Source organism: Dipodomys spectabilis, unplaced genomic scaffold (assembly GCF_019054845.1).
Source record: "Dipodomys spectabilis isolate Male_0828 unplaced genomic scaffold, ASM1905484v1 ptg000054l, whole genome shotgun sequence".
In the NCBI taxonomy this organism is placed as follows: domain Eukaryota; kingdom Metazoa; phylum Chordata; class Mammalia; order Rodentia; family Heteromyidae; genus Dipodomys; species Dipodomys spectabilis.
Genome location: NW_024870731.1, coordinates 3,063,039 through 3,081,843, shown reverse-complemented (window position 1 = coordinate 3,081,843; position 18,805 = coordinate 3,063,039). Strand labels below are relative to the sequence as shown.

The window sequence follows — 18,805 nt, the reverse complement described above, 5'->3', positions numbered from 1 at the left end:
AGTTTTTTAATAAAATTCCTTTTAAATGCAGGCAAATATGACAAAGATGATCCATTCTGAAATGTTTTAGCAAATGTTTTAGGTTTTGGGCAGTTTTAAAGTAAAGGGATATTCCATACATAGGGAAAAGTAAGTATTAAGTCTCTTATGAAAATACGTAGTTGAGAACTGTTAGCTCTTTCCATTATGGGTACAACAACTGAGAAAAGGATTGTAAGGGGAAAGACCTCCAACATGAAATCAGTTCAGAGGCCTTTCTTCGGAGTAAGCTTGACTTCACTTCTTTTCAGAGTTCCCAGGGGACAGGAAGACACACAACATTGTCCATGTCCCTCTTTATCTTAAATAACCAAGTGTGTCCTGATTTTTGAAATTATGTATATATCTACTTATCTTTTATTTATTTGTTCATTTTCTTCACTCATTTTACTAAAAAATGAAAGCTTGACAAGGTCAAGGTTCTGTTAGTTCACCAGCAGAGCCTATCATGTAGTAGATACTCAGTATGAGCTATGAGCTTTGTTAATTCATTCTTTCATTTCTCAAATCTGAATATGCAATCTTAAAAGGAAATTTCACTGTAAATAAGATAAAAACCATATAATGAGAAATTTGTATTCTCTCTTTCTAAATCTAGTCTAACTTTAAAATAAAAGGACAGTTCCTAGCCCACTAAAAAAGAATGGCAAAGGAAAATTCATGTCACCGTAGTATACAACTCAAAATGATATAACACTGGGCTCACACTTGTAATCCTAGCTACTCAGGAGGCTGAGATCTGAGGATCATGGTTCAAAGGCAGCGGGGGCAGGAAGGTCCGTGAGACTCTTATCTCCAATAAACCACTAGAAAACTGGAAGTGGCACTGTGGCTCAAGTGGTAGAGCGCTAGCCTTGAACTGAAGAGCGCAAGAACAGCACCCAAGCCCAAAGTTCAAGCCCCATGACCGACCAAAAAAAAATGATATAACATAAAACAAGTCAGGGTAAAAATGAAATAGCTGCAAATAGGTGTAGCTTGCAAAACCTAGGACTAGAGATCTTTGTGATAGTGGAACAAGTAGTGGAACAGGTCTGTGTCTTAATTGTGCTGGAAGATTTACAAATTTATACATATGGCAAGACACATATATACCATGCAGGTAAAACTGGAGAAATCTGGGTAAGGTAGGCAGACTGTACCAGAGCCAACTTCCTATAGTTACATAAGATGCTACCAATTCCAGATTGGTAGAGATTATGAGAAACCTCTCCGTACTATTTCTTGCAACTGCATGGCAATTTACAACTACATGAACCGAAATCAGTAAAATACAACAAAACAGAACAGCCAGACATTTTGAAAGCATTATTTTCATTACTAGAACAATGGAACCAACACAGATGCTCTACAATGGGATAAATCTACATGAGAGCATATTGAACAATTAAAACACATTTTATGTTTGTGATGGAGAAAGTATTCACATTCAGAAAGCAAAAATGAGACAAAAGTATGATCTAATTTTCCTTTTAAAAAAGGAGCATTTATAAATGTATAACAAAAATATTCACATCAGTGTCTACAATTACAAGTTAGGGTTATGAGTAATTTTTGTTGTTGGTGTTGCCAGGTAGTTGTTGCTATTTATTATTATTATTATTATCCATTAAGTAGTTGTACAAAGAGATTTTTAGTTCAACATGTCAACATCTTGGTCAATGTCATCCCTTTCAGGGTGGGTAAATGCAATTAGAATATTCAATGTAGGTATGTGAAAAATGAAGCTAGGGAAAATTGAAGGGATGAGTAGTGTTACAAGAGATATGGAAGAATGATGGTATTGGGATTTGATCTCAGGATCTCTTGCTTGCTTGGCTTGCATGCTTGCTAAAACAGTGCTCTACCACTTAAGCCACATCTATAGCACAGCTTTATTTTCCTGGCAAATAGTCAGCAAAGGAGACAGAGTTTTTCAGAGTTTTCTGCTCAGACTATCTCTGAATGGCAATCCTTTTGATCTCAGCTTCCTGAGTAGGTAGAATCACAAGTGTGAGCCACCAGTGACCAGTTTAGGAGTGACTTTTAAAAAATATATAATGCCTTTAAACATTTACTTTTTTGCAAAAGTGAACAGTTACCTAACAAATATATTAAAGGCATTTGTCATATAAATGAGGCTCAATGAAGTTCTTTGCAGCTACACAAAACCAAGATCATATGATATAAGGTAAAAAGAGCTACCTGCATGAGCCATGGCCTCCAATGGGAGTATTGCTCACCAGGGATTGGCAGATGCCTTATTAGTAGTTATGTGAATAAGAATCTATCTTATGCAAGCAGAGAGTAGACCCAACTGCCTTCCAATTCTAAATCTCACATCATTTGATTTTGCAATGAATTTAACAGACACTGCATCTCATTTTAAAAGGCCCTTTTATCTTTCAAATTACTTTCACATATGCTGATTTATAATCATTTTAGTCCTGTACTTACAAAAAAATTCTGACCCTTCCAATTCTGTTGTATAGGCAGAGCAAGTATTCCATTTCTCTGAACAGAAGGTTGAGATACCCAAAAACAATCTCTATGGAATGAAACAAAACTCTAGTTATGATCAGATCTTATCACCTGTTTTTTGATTTGGGCTCTTATAGAGCTTAGCCTCTCCTTTCCAATTAAGTCTGGAGACTGGGTAGACATAGCTAAAGAGAATAGCATGACAGACAATAGTTGAATGAAAATCCCACAAGTTTTAGAGAAGAGTGGTAAAAACATCAATAATAACACTACACATCTGGTTGTTCCCACTAAGTTACATTGACTCAGGTAATGTCTAGTATAAAGTCATTTTAGCTTAAAGATCATGATCAATAAAATCTTCAGTCCCCAGTAGGGTACATATAAGTTGGGTTTCTGGGCTTGTTAAATAATGAATGGTTTCATACTGGACTTAATGAAGCATGGCTTTGTTACTTTTACCAACAGAATTAACAGAGGAATTTTGTATTTATTTTGCAGTGGCAGAAGATTAAGCACTTCAGCAATAATGTAGCAATTTACCAAAAGAGGTCTTAGTTAGGTGCTATCTGAAATCATGAAATTAAGTGGGAAAACATACACATGGAAAAGGTTCAGATGTTTTAGAAAAATAAATCCAGATTTTAGATAAATGATACTCCTCACCAAGTATATTAAACAAATGACATATTTGCATTGGCCGATAGAGCCATTTACACATATTTACACACATTTCCATGTGCCAATCCCTCTGCCGAGTACCTCTCCTCACATCTATCCCCATGCAAGTCATTACAAGAGGAGACTAGAAGGTCAGCAAGGTGAAAGGCATTTCACTCAAACCATGTAGCTGCCACAGGATTCCAACCTAGGTCTGATGACTCCCAAACTAGGATACTAATTCCCTTATAACCTTGGAAATACATGCTCCTTTTAAAACAAGAAATAACAAAAGTTGCCTTGCAATGGCATATCATTTCAGGAAGTATAGAATTAACCTAGAAATTTTGGGGGAACAATGAGAACAATTGGACTGTACCTAACACAAAATCCCACACAGGCAGAAGTAGAACGAATGAGCAGAAAAGCATAACAGCATCCTACTGTCCCTATTTTTTAAAATACTAGTAGGGTTCCTGGCTATTATCAATAAATCTTTGATCAAGGTGGCAATGTCAGCTACTCAAGATTCCAATCACTACATTCCATCTATCTGCTGGATCAAGTTACCATATGCTTTGCACTAGTAATGGTAGTAAGATTCCTGCAGAGTCACAGACAGACAAAAGTTCCAGGCCTGATGAATTTCACAAAAGCTCCAAAAGAAAGTGAGGTAGCAGAAAGGATGCCTAAGGTAGAAGACCTTGGTTTTATTCCTGGCCAGATGGCGTTAAGCAAATTATTTGAATCTCTCTGTGGCTGAGTTCCCTCATCTCTAAACTACCTATAATCATATATAGTTTTATTATATCATACTTTATTAGAAACAATGCTAGTTTGTATGTGAAGTAAAAACTCATTTATCCTTTGGTCTTGGAGAAACTGAGGTAGTTGATGAGGCATAAAAGTTTTGCCCTCATTATTAAATCCTTCAAAATATTTCATTCCATATTTTCCATGATCTAAGCTTTCTGGGTTTAATGTTAACCATGTGTAAGACTTGTGGGTCACCATAAGGTCACTCTACCATACCTAACCACCAATTTTGAAGTCTGTTACAGGCTTTAGATGCCACAATTATATACATCTCCCCTTTATTGTGGAAGGAAGTAGGATTTAAATTATATCTTCTTGATTATTTCATTTGACAATGCAGAGATGGTTATTTCTTGACTAGTTCTTTAGAATAAATCTATTGCAATTTATTATTAAAATTGCTGGGTAATGTTCTCTTCCATGTTCACCTATGATGCAATTATTTCACTATGAAAGTGAAGTAAGAGATAGTTATAGGTGGCTGTGTATTAAGGCTACAGAAAGGACCATTTCCCAACACAGATGCCTTCTTAAAGGAGGAGGCTACAATGCTTGATAAGAAATGTACTCATTATCTTGCCCTGTGAACAGTATTTTCACAATAAAAAATAAATAAAAATTTTAAAAAAATTTAAAAAGCAATTTAGTTCCAATACAATCTTCCCCTTTATTTTCTCAACTCCCCACTTTCCCCACCATGGTGGTAACGGTGAAGGTAAGAGAGAAAGAGAGAAGGAAGAAGGGAAGGAGAGAGAAGAAGAGGGAGAGGGAGAGAAAGACAGGCTTTTACAGTCCAACAAATCTGAGTTCTGTTTTCCAAACGAGATGCCAACTTTGAGACTTAAAAAAAACAGTACAAGTTAAGCACTGTACACAAATGAAAATGATCTAATTAGCAAACTTACTGTACACAAATGAAAACGATCTAATTAGCAAACTTATAGTCACAATTAGGAAATATATCCTGAGAAAATTTTCCTAATAACTCCTGGCAGCATTCAAATTACCATTGTGCTTAATAAGGCCTACATCTGTTAGGTGACTCAGACTTTCGCAACAGATCTAGAAATACCAGCACTATCCACCAAACATAGAAAATCTAATGATGAATACCTATATATTTACTTTTTCACAAATATATATGTGAGAAAATGTGCAAATTGAGACAGCAAAGTTGTAACAAAAAAATAAAGAAAATATCTCAGAAATGACTAGTGCAGTATTAACTAAATAATTCAATCTCTGAGCTCTTTCTCCGCCTTCTCTAACCCTTCTCCTTTCCTACCCTCAAAGAGAGATGAGGAAAGACCAGAAATGCAAAAAATGGATACTCACTTCATCTCCAGGATCTCCTCCAACTGTTTCCGCCTCTCAATCCGAAGGTTAGCCAAGTGTGCTTCCTTTTCTGCCAGAGACTGCTGTGTAGAGGCAAGACGGGCTTTGGTGGCATCCAGCTCTTGTCTGGTCTTCTCCAATGCGTTCATTAGCTCCTCTATCTGAAAGGTACATGGGGCTGTGTGTGCGATTTCTCCTTCATTTAAGTACAAGGCATTCCCTGCTACCCTGTGTTCTGACAACATATCCCAGAACCACAGATGTTCTGAAATCAGACACTGTGTCATGGGGCCCATTCTTCCATTGCCACTGATTAATAATGCTTCAGACTCAAGAAATGTACAAATTCTTCAGCAGCTACATTCATGTAAGTTGTCTCTTCATAGAGATTATTTAATGCATTTATGAGAAGTTTGGGTGAGGGATGAGCAGCTTGACCCAATTTCAAACTGCGTTTGAACATCTCAAAGAGTTCCTCACAGTTGGAGGAGGGCAACACTCAAAATGCATTTTGCCAGGCACAATATACTTCTGTGTTTCACATTCAGTGTACTTTGACAGGAAGTTAACTGATGTGTTTCAGATTCATTCACGTTTTAACCTATCAACATCTTGTTTGGCTAAATCTATTTGATGTACATGGAGCTTCATAAGCCCTTCACCTCACCTCCCTGCCTTACCTTCAGGAAGCAAGGTTTGGCCAAAGGTAAACAAAATTCTAGCCACAAAAGGTTCAAGTTTGTTTTCCCCTGAAGTCTGAGAGGGTTCTAAACATGAAATAAATGACATGTAATTTTTATGGGGTGCTAATACGTTGTAGAAACAAGCCAGACGATCAGATATCCAGAGTTTTCAGTCAGGTCCCAAAAAAATTGACCAGGGAATCCTAAGGCAAGGTGTTACCCTCCCCAGATCATCAAGGACCTTTAAATCCCAAACACAATAAAGAGGGTTCATGTGTATAGTCATGTTAACAGCAACTTCTATGCAGCAAGCTGGTGAAATGCCATCTCTGCACACACATGAAGGCTTCATCCACCCTACTGATTCATGGTTCCAGGAATATCAATTCCAGAGCTGATGTGTGGGTTCCTAAGCCAGCCCTTCCAGCTGAACTTGGCAGCATGGATTCATCCATCACCTAAGTCACTCTTCAAAATGTGTCAATGACATATTAAGTTCCAATTCACAAAGACTTTCTACAAAATTTCTGCAGTTTACATGGAATTTATTCAGAGTCATTATTAAGGTGCATACCCAAGGTAAATACCTTGCTTTTAAGAGTCAGTAAGCCCTACTTTTTTTCCTGATTTTTTTTAAAAAAGGAAACTTAATGGCCATCTAATTTAAATCAAAGCCAAAACGAAGAACAGTTTAAAAGACAAAGAACATAAAGAATAATCTCTGCAAGTCAGAACCTCACCTGTTTAACTTTAGAATAGAATTATTTTAATGTTATAAAGACATAAGATTTTAAAAAACAAAACCTTTTTAGTTCCTCCTGTAAGTTCATAGAATTTCACAAATATGAGCAGAAGCTCTTCTAAAAAGCAGTACAGGATGTAGCTTGGGTACAGGCTATTGTTTTCTTCTTTTTTTTTCCTATTTTTTTTCTTTTTATTGACTCAACAGCAGTGTCGAGGAAAAGCACAGTTAAGGTCATTCGAAGGGCCCATTAAGAGAGCCTGCCTAAGCCCCCTGGCCAGTGTATTCAGGCCTCACTTCTTGTCACAAATTATTCTTTATTTCTAACATATTGCTGATTCCAAGGAAGAGAGAGTCTCAGGAGTTCTCATTGGCTGATTACTTCTTCATTAATTGAAGCTGAATTGTCAGAAAACTATAAACCCAGGATTACTAAACTACTTCTACAGGTTCTTAGATCACCTGCCACCAGATTGCTAGCAGCAGTCATAAGTTACTTTTATATGAATCCAGTTATATTTTCGAGTGTTGACTGTTGTTCAGAAATATGACATGGGGAACCTCAGAACCCAGATGAATGTAACCTGGTCTTTTAGCTGATAGAGATGCCACTGGTCCCCCTAACACCAGTGAACTCCTAGGGTCAGGTGAGACTGATGTGATTCTTGTCACTTTGGAAGCAGTGCCATAGGTGAAGGCTCCTTACTTATCCCACTTCCGGTGTCCCTGGACAGAATTACTGAGGTAGACAATATATGGATACTGGTCTCAGATCCCTATAAACCATTCACACATATTCACCATCAGAGTCTCAGTTTTCTAGGGAATGTCTAGAGTTTCTGCCTAAAGTTAGTGTTCTATACTTCTGAAAATAATTTCCGTTACTGTCAAAACAGAATGGCCATTATATGGCCAAAAGGGAGCCCTTATATAGTGTTGATGACAATGTAAACTTGTTCAACCACTCTGGAAAGCCGTGTGGAGGTGGCTCACACCTGTAATCCTAGCTACTCAGAAGGCTGAGATCTGAGGATCGTGGTTCAAAGCCAGCCTGGGCAGGAAAGTCCGAAAAACTCTTATCTCCAATAAACCACCAGAAAACCAGAAGTGGCACTGTGGCTCAAGTGATAGAGCAGTAGCCTTGAGCTGAAGAGTTCAAGCCCCACAACCAACCCAAAAAAAAATTAAACATAGAACTATCCTATTATCCAGCAATTCCACTCCTGGGCATTTAGCCAAAAGATTATAAACTAGGCCACAGTAAAATCACCAGCACAACCGTGTTTATTATAGCACTATTCATAGCAGCCAAGGCATAGAATCAGCCCAGATGCCTCTCAATGGACAAATGGATCAAGAAAATGTGGTATATATACACAATAGAATTTTATTCATCCATCAGAAATGATATTGTACCATTTGTAAAGAAATGGAAAGACATGGGAAAAATTATGTTAAATGAACTAAGTCAGGCCCAGAGAAACAAAGGATCCATGTTTCCACTTATATGTAGAAGCTAGAATTAGCTTAAAACTCATAAGTAAATATGCTGAGTATCATGCATGAATGAATTACTGAAATACAGTAGATTCAAGGGAAATCTCAAACAGTATAATTCTATAGAAAGCCAAAATCAAAGTTCAGCAAAATAAAATACCAGGAAGCAGGTACTCTAAAGGGATAGGGTAGGGTCAAGTTGAAAGGGGTAGATGAGTGAAGAGGAGAAGAGGGGTAAAAAGGGCAGTTAAGAATTCAGTATATACACAACAAAATTCAGAGTGAGGATAGGGGTAGGTAGGCATGGGATGGGTGAGAATGTTGAAAGGGACAACACTGATCAAGATATATATCCATAAACTGCTTTGTTAAGTGGCAACTCTTACACAATGACTTGAATAATTTAAAAAAAGAATTAAGCTGCCCTTTTGACTTTTTTGAGATGTTTTGACTATGTGTCTTGTAATTTATCTTTTTTTTTAGTAATAGAGTTCAAATGTGAGACTCATGCCTGCGATGTAAGTACTCTACCTCTTGATCCATACCTTTGGTCCTTTCTTTTTGTATTTTGCTTCTAAGAAAGGGGTCTCCCTAACTGTACCTCACCTGGCCTCTCTTGATTCTCCTGATCTCTACCTGGTAAGTAGTTGACATTATAAGCATGTATCTCACCATGCTGAGCTTCAAATATATCTATGATCTGAGATCCACAGGACTAGAACTCAAATTCTGTAAGCATCATGGTTACAACTACTCCTCCGTCTCACTGCTAGGAAATATGGCTAAACCATCAATGTTTGCCAAAAATATTACTGGCATAGTATTTCCTAACATCTGGAAGACTCTGACTCTCCACAGTAGTGCTTTATAAACTGTGATCCTTAGAGTATCAGGAATTCCCAAAAGGTTTTTGGAAGCTGATAGGTTACCAAATTGGAGTGTGCTTCATTTGAGTTCTGAATTCATCACTCCAAACACGAAAGTTATTTAATTTTTATATATTTTATATATGATGTTACAATGAACATATTAACTTGAAATTTAAAAACATAAAGTCTTAAAACAGTAAGAATGGTTAAAGGCTAGATTGTCCTAATAATACCCACTTCACCATTTACAGGTTGTGGGACCTTAAGAAAGAGTCTGGGTTTTCTTATCTGTAACAGTGTTATTTCTTGCAAGTTATTGCAAGTATTACACAAAGCAATGAATGTAAATGTTCAAGACAGAAACTGGCAAATATGAAAACCCTTAGTACGTTCTTCACATGAGAGGTAACACAGGATAGGGATTACAGGTATAATTCAGGAGCCAGCATGCCACTTGCCAGCTGGGTAGCTCTTGGTGAATTATGAAATTTTTGCACACCTCGAGTCCCTCACTTGAGAAGCAGAGCTCAAAGAGTTTTGTCAAGATTAAATGAGTTATTATGTGTGATATTCTAAGAAAAATATCTGGTACATGGTATCATAGAAATGACAGCTCTTATTTATGCAGTACCTGGTATTTGACCCAGTTGAGGTAGGCTTATGACTGAATTCAAGGATGTTGTGCTTGGTGTCATCTACCACAACACTCTCCCTCTCCGTCTCCATCTCCGTCTCCGTCTCCGGCTCTGTCTCTGTCTCTCTCTGTCTCTGTCTAGACATTTGTCTGTCTGTCTGTCTGTCTGTCTGTCTCTCTCTCTCTCTCTCTCTCTTCTGGATTGCCCTCCATGTTCTTCTCTGCTTACTGAAGCTGCCCATCCTTCAAGGACCTCTCTATACTTATCCTCTTTCACCTTGTGATGTGATCAAACGCTAGAACTCTGAAGACAGTCAGACATGGTTCAAAGTTTTGGTTCTATCTACAGATAATCTGTGACCTTGTGTCAGTTTTAAGTCAATGTTTTCATGCCGCTTCACATTTTAAGCTGTGACCAACCACATCCTTCCAAATTGACTCAAAACATGGGAGGATAGGAGCCCGATGCCCATACTTTATTAAAGAGTCAGGTGATTCCAGAGTCAAGCCCAGCTGGAGAACTGCCTTCTAAACTTTCTGATCTTCTGCTATCAAGTGTGAAGAAGCTGTCACACAGTTCTGACACTCTGTGTCAGACCCTGCAGTGGCTCCTGCCCACAATGCCTCCACTCACCTGGAGGACCTACAGTTTTCACTGTCTGCTTGTTCTGCACAATGCATACACTTAACTGCTACCACTGAACTGTAGTGCCCTAAAGGCCAGGGACCATGTCTCCATCTTCTTTGGAAACCCCTTCTGCAAATGACTTGGTATCAGTGTCCACACTCAATAAATCCTTGCACAATGTGAGGAAGGGGAACACAAAGAGGTGATTCTGAAACACCCCACTCTGACCCACTTAGTGCAATGATGGATGAAGTGTAAGTCCAAACTTGATACTTTCTTACCCCATGAATCATTGGTCCCCTCACCATCCTCACCAAATGCCCTACAAGTTCTTGCTTTCTTTCCCTGAGCACCTTTTATTTGCTATGGAAATGAGGGACTCAGTTTCAGCTGCTGTGAAGATAGAAGACCAGGGTTTACTGCCACACAGTAGCTGCCAGAGTACAGAAGATCCCTGAATTTCACAGAAGCATAATAAAAATGCCTAGGTTCTGCACTGAATAGAAGTAACCTTTAGTCTTGCTCTTTGAGATGTATATCCCTTCCTTGCTTTACTCTATACTCCACTGGGTAAATTCCATGCACCAGGCACTCTGCTGGACACTAGCCACACAGTAGTCTCAAAAGTGGTCAGTGTGGGAGGTAAGTCCAGAATGAAAAACAGTTGTTTAGTGGTCCATTAAGGGAATGCTACAGATTGATCTGGCCTCATAAATTTAAAAACACACATACAAACAAAACCAAGAAGCTCTTGATATCTGAGTTCCATTTCTAGTGTTCTTAGTCATTCTGTGTTTCAGATCACGCAATGATTAAGTTCCCAAGACTTTTTGTGTACATTTGAGTGGCTTGTTGCATCACACATACTAAAATAATGAAACTATCAAATGGTCTTCTAAACTCTAGTCCTTGTATACAGATCTGAATAACTATCAGATCTTTGAGAGTGAACAATGGAATTTTAGAACAATAAAGTAAGAGTTAGGACCTTAAATTGTTAATATGTGTTCATTTAACTTGCACATGCATGTGTGGTATTAGATACTTAAAAAAATCACTTCTCCTCAGGTATCTGCCAAAAGCATGCTCTAAGATCCACAGCTCTTTTCCTAACATAGGGTGTTTCCTGAGTTTTCTAAGAGCTTACTTGGCATGAGCTGATCTTCAAATATCTTGAAAATTTCTCACCTTAAGTAATATATCCATTTTAATCTGATATGTACTTTATGTTAATGACTTGGAAGTTTTAAAGCCCCATTTTAAAAACATATGTCAGACTCCACCACCCATGCAGGTTTCCTGTCTTCACACCACCTTAAGTGCAAGAGAATAGTAGTTTTCAGTTTGCACCAGAACACTGAGACAATGAAATTCCACATCCCAGGTTATAGCCATCCAGATCGTGAATGGAACCAGCTCTACTCTACTAGCTCTGCTCTGGGCTCAGAAGGTCATCCTAAGATCAGAATAAAAAGCTTAACTCAGATAAAAACTTGACCCAAGATAAAAGCTTAACCTCTCTGTCCCATATAGCAGCTACTTCTCTACTTCTCAGACAATAATGTTGAGCTCAAAGACCTGTTGAGGACTGACTTGATTTTGCCAATTTCGGTTATCTTATGTTTCTATCTCTTCCTCCTTCCTGCCTTCCCCACTGCTGCCTTACAGTGACACCTTTTGGAAAAGGTTGAAACTGAACATGCCCAGACTGCTTTCGGCCTGGACCTGGCCATCCTCTAGGTGTGCTGTGATTTAAGGTACTAGAAGCTTTGCCTGACTGTGTTACCTTCCCATGATTCTACTTCAAACAATACCCACTTCAACTAAGCTTGTCTGGCCTCCAGTTCATTGCTTTTGAATACATTTTAAGATCTCCTTTTCCCCCTTCTCTTTCCAGGCTAACTAACAAAATTCCATTCCATTATAAAAGATGAAAGCATGTAAAAAACATATGCAACCGTCATTATCCTGGTCTATAAAGTTTGTGAATTCTATGAGCTTTGACGATACAAATTATTTCTTCCATATCATGTGATGATTACATTTCTTTCCTTTTGCTTAGTGTAGGCTGTTCCCTCTTTCCCTCTCATTCCTTCCTTCCTATCACTGTCTTTGGGTTGCTTAGTTCTTCTTCTTCTATGTCTAGTGCAGCTGATGGGCCCCTTTATTGTATGTTGTTCCGTTTCTTCTATTGTATGTTGTTCCATTTCTTCTGCTCCTCCTTCTGGCTTCCTTCTGTTGTGTGCATACATCTACCCAATATATGGTCAAGAATGAAGGTTAAAATGTGCTTGCGATTTTAACTATCACTCTTCCACAATACTGTGAAATATGTGAAATTTATGTAATCACCTAATCTCAATTTTTGAAAAAGTGAGAGAAGGGATAGGTTAGGAGAGATGGGTGACAAAGTTGTCAGACACCTTGTATTCATATACTGTATTGTAGAATGGGAACTTCTTTGTACAACTACTTAAAGATATAGTAATAAAAAAAATATAAAAAAAAATGCAACTGACCGAACAGATTGCAGTCAATCAAAGAATGCTAAAGCATACATGAGCAACCTTCTCCAGCATACCCTCAAGTATGCTTGACTCCACAGGATGTTTGGCTCCGTGTGACCTCATCAGAGAGAGGCTCTCTGGTGTGAGTCCAGATGGCTTTGCTGTAGGTCGTTTTGAGCAGTTGGGAGGTTTTCTGTATTCTCTGTATCAGTCCTGGTGCAAGACAAAATGCTGCCTTTCCCTAACAGGATTTTGGATGCTCTATAGGAGCAGTATAGGGAGTAAGGAGTCTGAGCTCTGAGAGTAGATAGCTGTGGTCCTAATGAGGCCCCAGAAACAGTAATAATCACAGGGCCAATTGTGGAAATATCTCTCAGACATCAAAGTTGAAAGATTAAATGTAAAAGAAAGATGTACAAGAAAGTGGTAAAAGAAAGGCATTAATAGTAAATATAATCCATTCTCCTCTGGGTTAAGAGGTTTAAATGTACATGAATAGAAAAAGCACTAAAAGGAAATGCATTTCCTTTTCATGTGGGTTCATTTCTAGGCTCAAGGATTTCAGGTAATCTATACTGTTCTTCATATTTATCACTTATTGCTATAAATGTGCATTATTAAAGTAAACAAGAATAAAAATTCAACCAAGTAAAGTCTGTATAGAAAGTATCTCAGATCCCATAGAAGAATTAGCTACCTGTGGACCACAGTCTGCAGATGGGAAGAATGCAGAACTGTAGAGTGGGACAGGACCTTCTGGTAGCGCTTACTATGGTATTTATTCTTAGTCAAAAATGCCCCTAGGCAGCTATACTTCTCTGCATGGGTTCTTAGCCCTGACAATCTCTTAGAATTATGCTGATTGCAATACATGTTTGCCAGGGATTGTCTATGTTTTCATGATTCCAATTATTCCTGCCACCTTCACCCTGCCTTATAATTCCCACATGTATTGTTCATTTAACTCTTTTCCCTAATAAGCTTCTATGCTTTTCTATGCTCACATGTGCAGAATAGACCTCTATTTCTTGAAGAAATAGTTATGAGGTCACTGTTTCTTTGCTATTCCTAACTCCTAGATGCCACCTGCAATCCTTGCCATTTGTACCTCTGCATCACCACCAAGTCTTTAAAGTCAGCAATGGAGAATCACCCTCACATTAAAGCTGTTTTATGTTTTGACTCTCCAACTCAGAAGTAGCAGAGTCCTTGACAAAATCTCAGTGACCATTATGGTCATTCATTTATTTATTTTGCCTTATGTGTATATAGCCTTGTCTGATTTTTTAAATCTTTTCATTCTGGCAACACTCAGGCTCTAGAAAGTCAGAACCTTTTGTTCCTGTCATTTATAGCATGATCTGTTCATTCTCATTCAATAAATCAGAACAATGCAGTCTAATAGATCTAATTTCTTGTGATAGAAATCTCAATGTGATCACATTCTAAGAAGAAAGAATGAAATGGGTCTCCATTACTTTGAATTCTTCTGCTGGCTTGGCTCTGCATGCCCTCAAGCTTGATTCCGAGTATGCCAAGTATGATCCCTCAAGATCCTTATATTCTGTTAACATCTACCTTGAACAATAGTGACTTCCCTCTATGCCATCTTGTGCTGTGAACACATGAAGTTTAATGCCTTGCACGCATGCTTCCACTTGGCACAGCCTATTATCAATAGACAATGGTGTGAGAGATTATTGGAGTTTCATGTATTCCCAAAGAAGCAGGCTTCTTAACTGTTAAGTAACTCAAGCTCAGAAAAGATCATGAATTTACCCAGACCCAGGTGGCTGTTCTTTATCAGAAATTGAATATGATTGCTGAGTACAATATAATGGGAGATTCATTAACAAGATCTGTAATGAGAAGGTGTAAGGGGAAACACTGGGCCATGGACACCTAAGAGTAAGGATAAGGTTTGATTCATTTTCCTCAGTGTCTTTAGATCTATATATAACATCCATCATTCAGCCTAGATGAACATAAATTAGTGGAGAGATCTTAGGTCCCTTTTGTTTCAAGACTACAGTATTCATTATGTACTTTCACCTCAGCACTGTTTTAAAATACCTTGGTTGACTTTAGCTTTTATTCCTATACAATGAATTACCATAAATAACTCATGGTTCTGTAGGTTAGAAGTCTGGACATGCTGTTATTGGTTCTTCAAGCAGGGTCTTATAAATTTGAAATCAACTTATCAGCTGATCTGCATTCATACTTGTAGCTCAGGGTCCTCTTCTATGCTCACATGTGTAAAATAGAACTCAATTTCTTGCAGAAATAGTTATGAGGTCACTGTTTCTTTGCTACCCCCAACTCCTAGATGTCACCTGCATTCCTTGCCATTTGTATCATCACCAAGTCTTTAAAGTCAGAAATGGAGAATCAGCCTCACATCAAAGCTGTTTTATATTTTGACTCTCCAACTCCGAAGTAGCAGAGTCTTTGACAAAAATCTCCTGACATCAGCCACCATAATACACAAAATTAAGCTATTTGTACAGTGAAGAAAATAATAAACTCCACTCAACTTCACCTGGATCAAAAAGACCACCTCCAGTGTAAAACCACACACAGGATGGCTCAGGATACATTTGTATGTATATGTATATATATATATATAATATTTAATATTCATATTTAATATGAATAGTCATATTTAATATTCAAAGAAAGCACACGAGCAAACAGAACTGAGGACAGGCTACACTCCATCAGGCTATATAGCATTCTAGTATTGGCTTCAGAGTATAGAAGGGAGTGGTCTCTTCCAGGATATGTGGATATAGATGCCCTCTTAATCACCTCCACCCCTCTTCCTTACAGCCCTTCATCTTTTTCAGTGTTCCTTGTTTCAGAGATTGTGACAATGGATTGAGAGTCTGGGGCAAGGGCTATGTTGCTAGGAGATTCTCCCTGGTAAATTGGGTGGTCTGGCAGTAGAGGGCAGAGTCCTAGGCTGCAAGTGATGGAAGATAACCTGAGTATACAGGAAGTTCTTCTCTTCAACCTAGCCCTGTTCATTGCAAAAACGTGCGTTTCCCACTGGAGGACCCAGAAAACCCTAGCCCACTCCAGCAATAAACTGTTTTCCCCATGGATGGCTGCAGGACTCACTGGCATGAGCCTCTGTCCGGAAGCACGAGGTAACTAGCAAGCAGACTGCCCTCTGAGCTTACCTGATCAGTTCAGGACCAACAAGGATGATATTTCTTAAAGTCAACTTGCTATATAGTCCTACAAATTATATAGGATATAAATCATAAGAAAATGATATTGCGAGGATCATTTTCTAATTTTGCCAGCCACAGTTGGCAAAATAAAATAAAATGCACATGATATCAAAGTATTTTCTACTGTTTACTTCCCTCAAAGAGCAGGAGAAAGGCAAGGATATTTGTTCTCACTTCTCCTAGTCAACATATCACTTCAAGTTCTAGCCACTATAATCAATAAAGCAAGAACAAAGTTTAAAAAGCATAAAAAGTAAAAATAAAAAACTATCCTTATCTGTAGACAATACAATTATCTATGTAGAAGATCCCAAACCATCTTCAAAAAATGTAGAATAAATAGGTTCAGCAAAATCATAGGATATAAGATCAACACAGAAAAGATACATTCTTATATATCGACAATAAATACATGGAAACTAAAATTTAAAATCAAATACTATTTATAATCACTTCAAAAAATGAAACATGTACTTCCAAGCTTAATGAAACATGTACAGGATCTATGTGCCAAAAGTTATATAATTATGATGAAAAAAATCAGATGACTTAAATAAATGAAGAAATATAGAATAGTTGAGAATTATAAGACTCTCAGGCTGACCATAGATTTAATGAAATTCCTAATGAAATATTGGCAAGTATAAAAATGTATAAAAATGCAAGCTGAACATAAACCTTCTATGAAAAGGCACAGAATCCAAAGTAACAAAAATATCCCAGAAAAAGTATAGGAGAAATCACACTCTGTCCAATAATAAAACACTGTGTAGTTCCAGTAACCAAAGTAGGGTGGTACTGGCAGAGGGAGAGATGCCTAGATCTATGAAATAGAATTTAAAAAAAACAAACAGGCTAACAAAAATGGTGCTTGGCAAAAGGGCAAATCAGTTAATTTACTGAAGGAAAAATGTCTTTTCAACAAATTGTGCTGGAGAAAGTAGCCCATTAAATAGGCAGAAAACAAACTGAACAATTATATAGGCAGAAAAGAAATAAAACCATCAACCTAAACCTTATATGTTCCATAAGCATTACTTCAAAGGGATCAAGAACTTAGGTGAAAAATACAAAACTAGGAACCTTTTTAAAGATTGTAGAAAATCTGCATCTAGGTCTTAGAGTTGATATCAAAATCAAGATTGGTACAGTAGACCTCCTCTTTGTGAGGACCTTCTTGAGAGGACAAATGAAAAGAAAGCTATGAATTTGGGAGAAAGTATTTACAAACCAGATATCTGAAAAACAACAGAGAATATATAAAGAATACTCTAAATACAACAGTAACTTTTCTAAAACTAGACTAGACAAGAAGCATATCCCTGAAATACATGTACAGAGGTAAATAAGCAAAAGAATATTTCAAATAATTACAAATTAGGAAAACACAGATTTAAACCACAATAAAATATCACTACACAGTGACTAGAAAGGATGAAATAACCAACGTGGGTAAGGATTATGATAATTTGTACCACTGGAATATAAAATGATGAATAAGAAAAATGAAAACATATGTTTTTCATTTTAAAACATTAATGAATTCTCTCGCAGCACTATTTGTCACAGCCCCAGATAGAAAAGAGCTTATTCATTTGTCAACAAGGAATCAGTTCAACTATGATCCAACAGGTCGTGGAATATGACTTAATTTTTAAAAAGACATGAGGTACTGATGTATAAGAGTAGTTAGAAAATTATGCTAATTGAAAAGACCTATCTGAAAAAGTCACATACTACATGTTTCCATTTGTATAATGTTCTTGAAATGACAAAATTATAAAAAATGGAGAACAGATTAGTGATTGTCATGATAAGAAGTGGGGATCATAGAGACTAGTGTAGTTGTAAAGTGCAACATAAGAAATCCTTTGTAATGATGGCTTGTACTTAGCAAATACCATCACTACAGCCATACTAAGCTCAAGGCTAGCATGTTACCACTTGAACCACAGTTCACTTCTGGCTTTTTTTGGTGGCTAATTAAAAGTAAGAGTCTCAGATTTTCCTGCCAGGCTGGCTTCCAACCATATCCTCAGATCTCAGCCTCCCAAGTAGCTAGGATTACAGGCATGAGCTACCAGTGCCTGACCCTTTTTCTTTTTCTAATTTTAATTTTTGACTTTTAGATAGGGTCTCCTGCATTTTGCTCAGGCTACCCTAACTCCCCCAGGTAACTAAGATTGCAAGTGTCAATCACCGTGTCCCATTTGTTTTTGAGATGGGGTCTTGCTAACTTTTGCCTGGGCAGGCTTCAAACACTTGATCCTCTTAATTCTGCTTCCTGAGTAGCTGGGATTACAGGCTTGATGGTATGCTCTGTTTCTTGACTGACTATATCTGTTTCTTGACTGGCTATATACGTTGATACTGTGGTTGCAATATTGTACTATAATTTCGTCATCTGTTAGCACTAGGTACATGGGATTTCTCTATTTTTTCTTAAAACTACATTCATTTATAATTACCTTAAAAGGGTACTGTAAAGGTACATACCACATATTAGGGATCTAGTCTACAGAGAAATGAACCACCAGAGCAAATGTTGAAGCAGAAGAGAGATGCTCATATAAGGTCAATAAGGCTATACCTATCCTTTTTTCTCCCCCAGTGCATGATGACCTGAATAAGGGAAAGAGTGGCAGATATGAGAAGAACTTGAAGCAGAGTGAGAAAGAGTTGTAAGAGTCCCCAAA

General features: G+C 37.6%; 1 protein-coding gene across 4 annotated transcripts in view; it reads right to left on the bottom strand.

Annotated features, from left to right (window-relative positions):
• Erc2 (ELKS/RAB6-interacting/CAST family member 2) overlaps positions 1 to 18,805 on the bottom strand; it is a 789,311-nt gene that overhangs the window by 200,502 nt on the left and 570,004 nt on the right. For all 4 annotated transcript variants that reach the window (XM_042679900.1, XM_042679903.1, XM_042679901.1 and 1 more), the window contains one exon: positions 5,311 to 5,471. In XM_042679900.1, the coding sequence (XP_042535834.1) occupies positions 5,311 to 5,471 (161 nt within the window). The remainder of the gene's footprint in view (positions 1 to 5,310; positions 5,472 to 18,805) is intronic.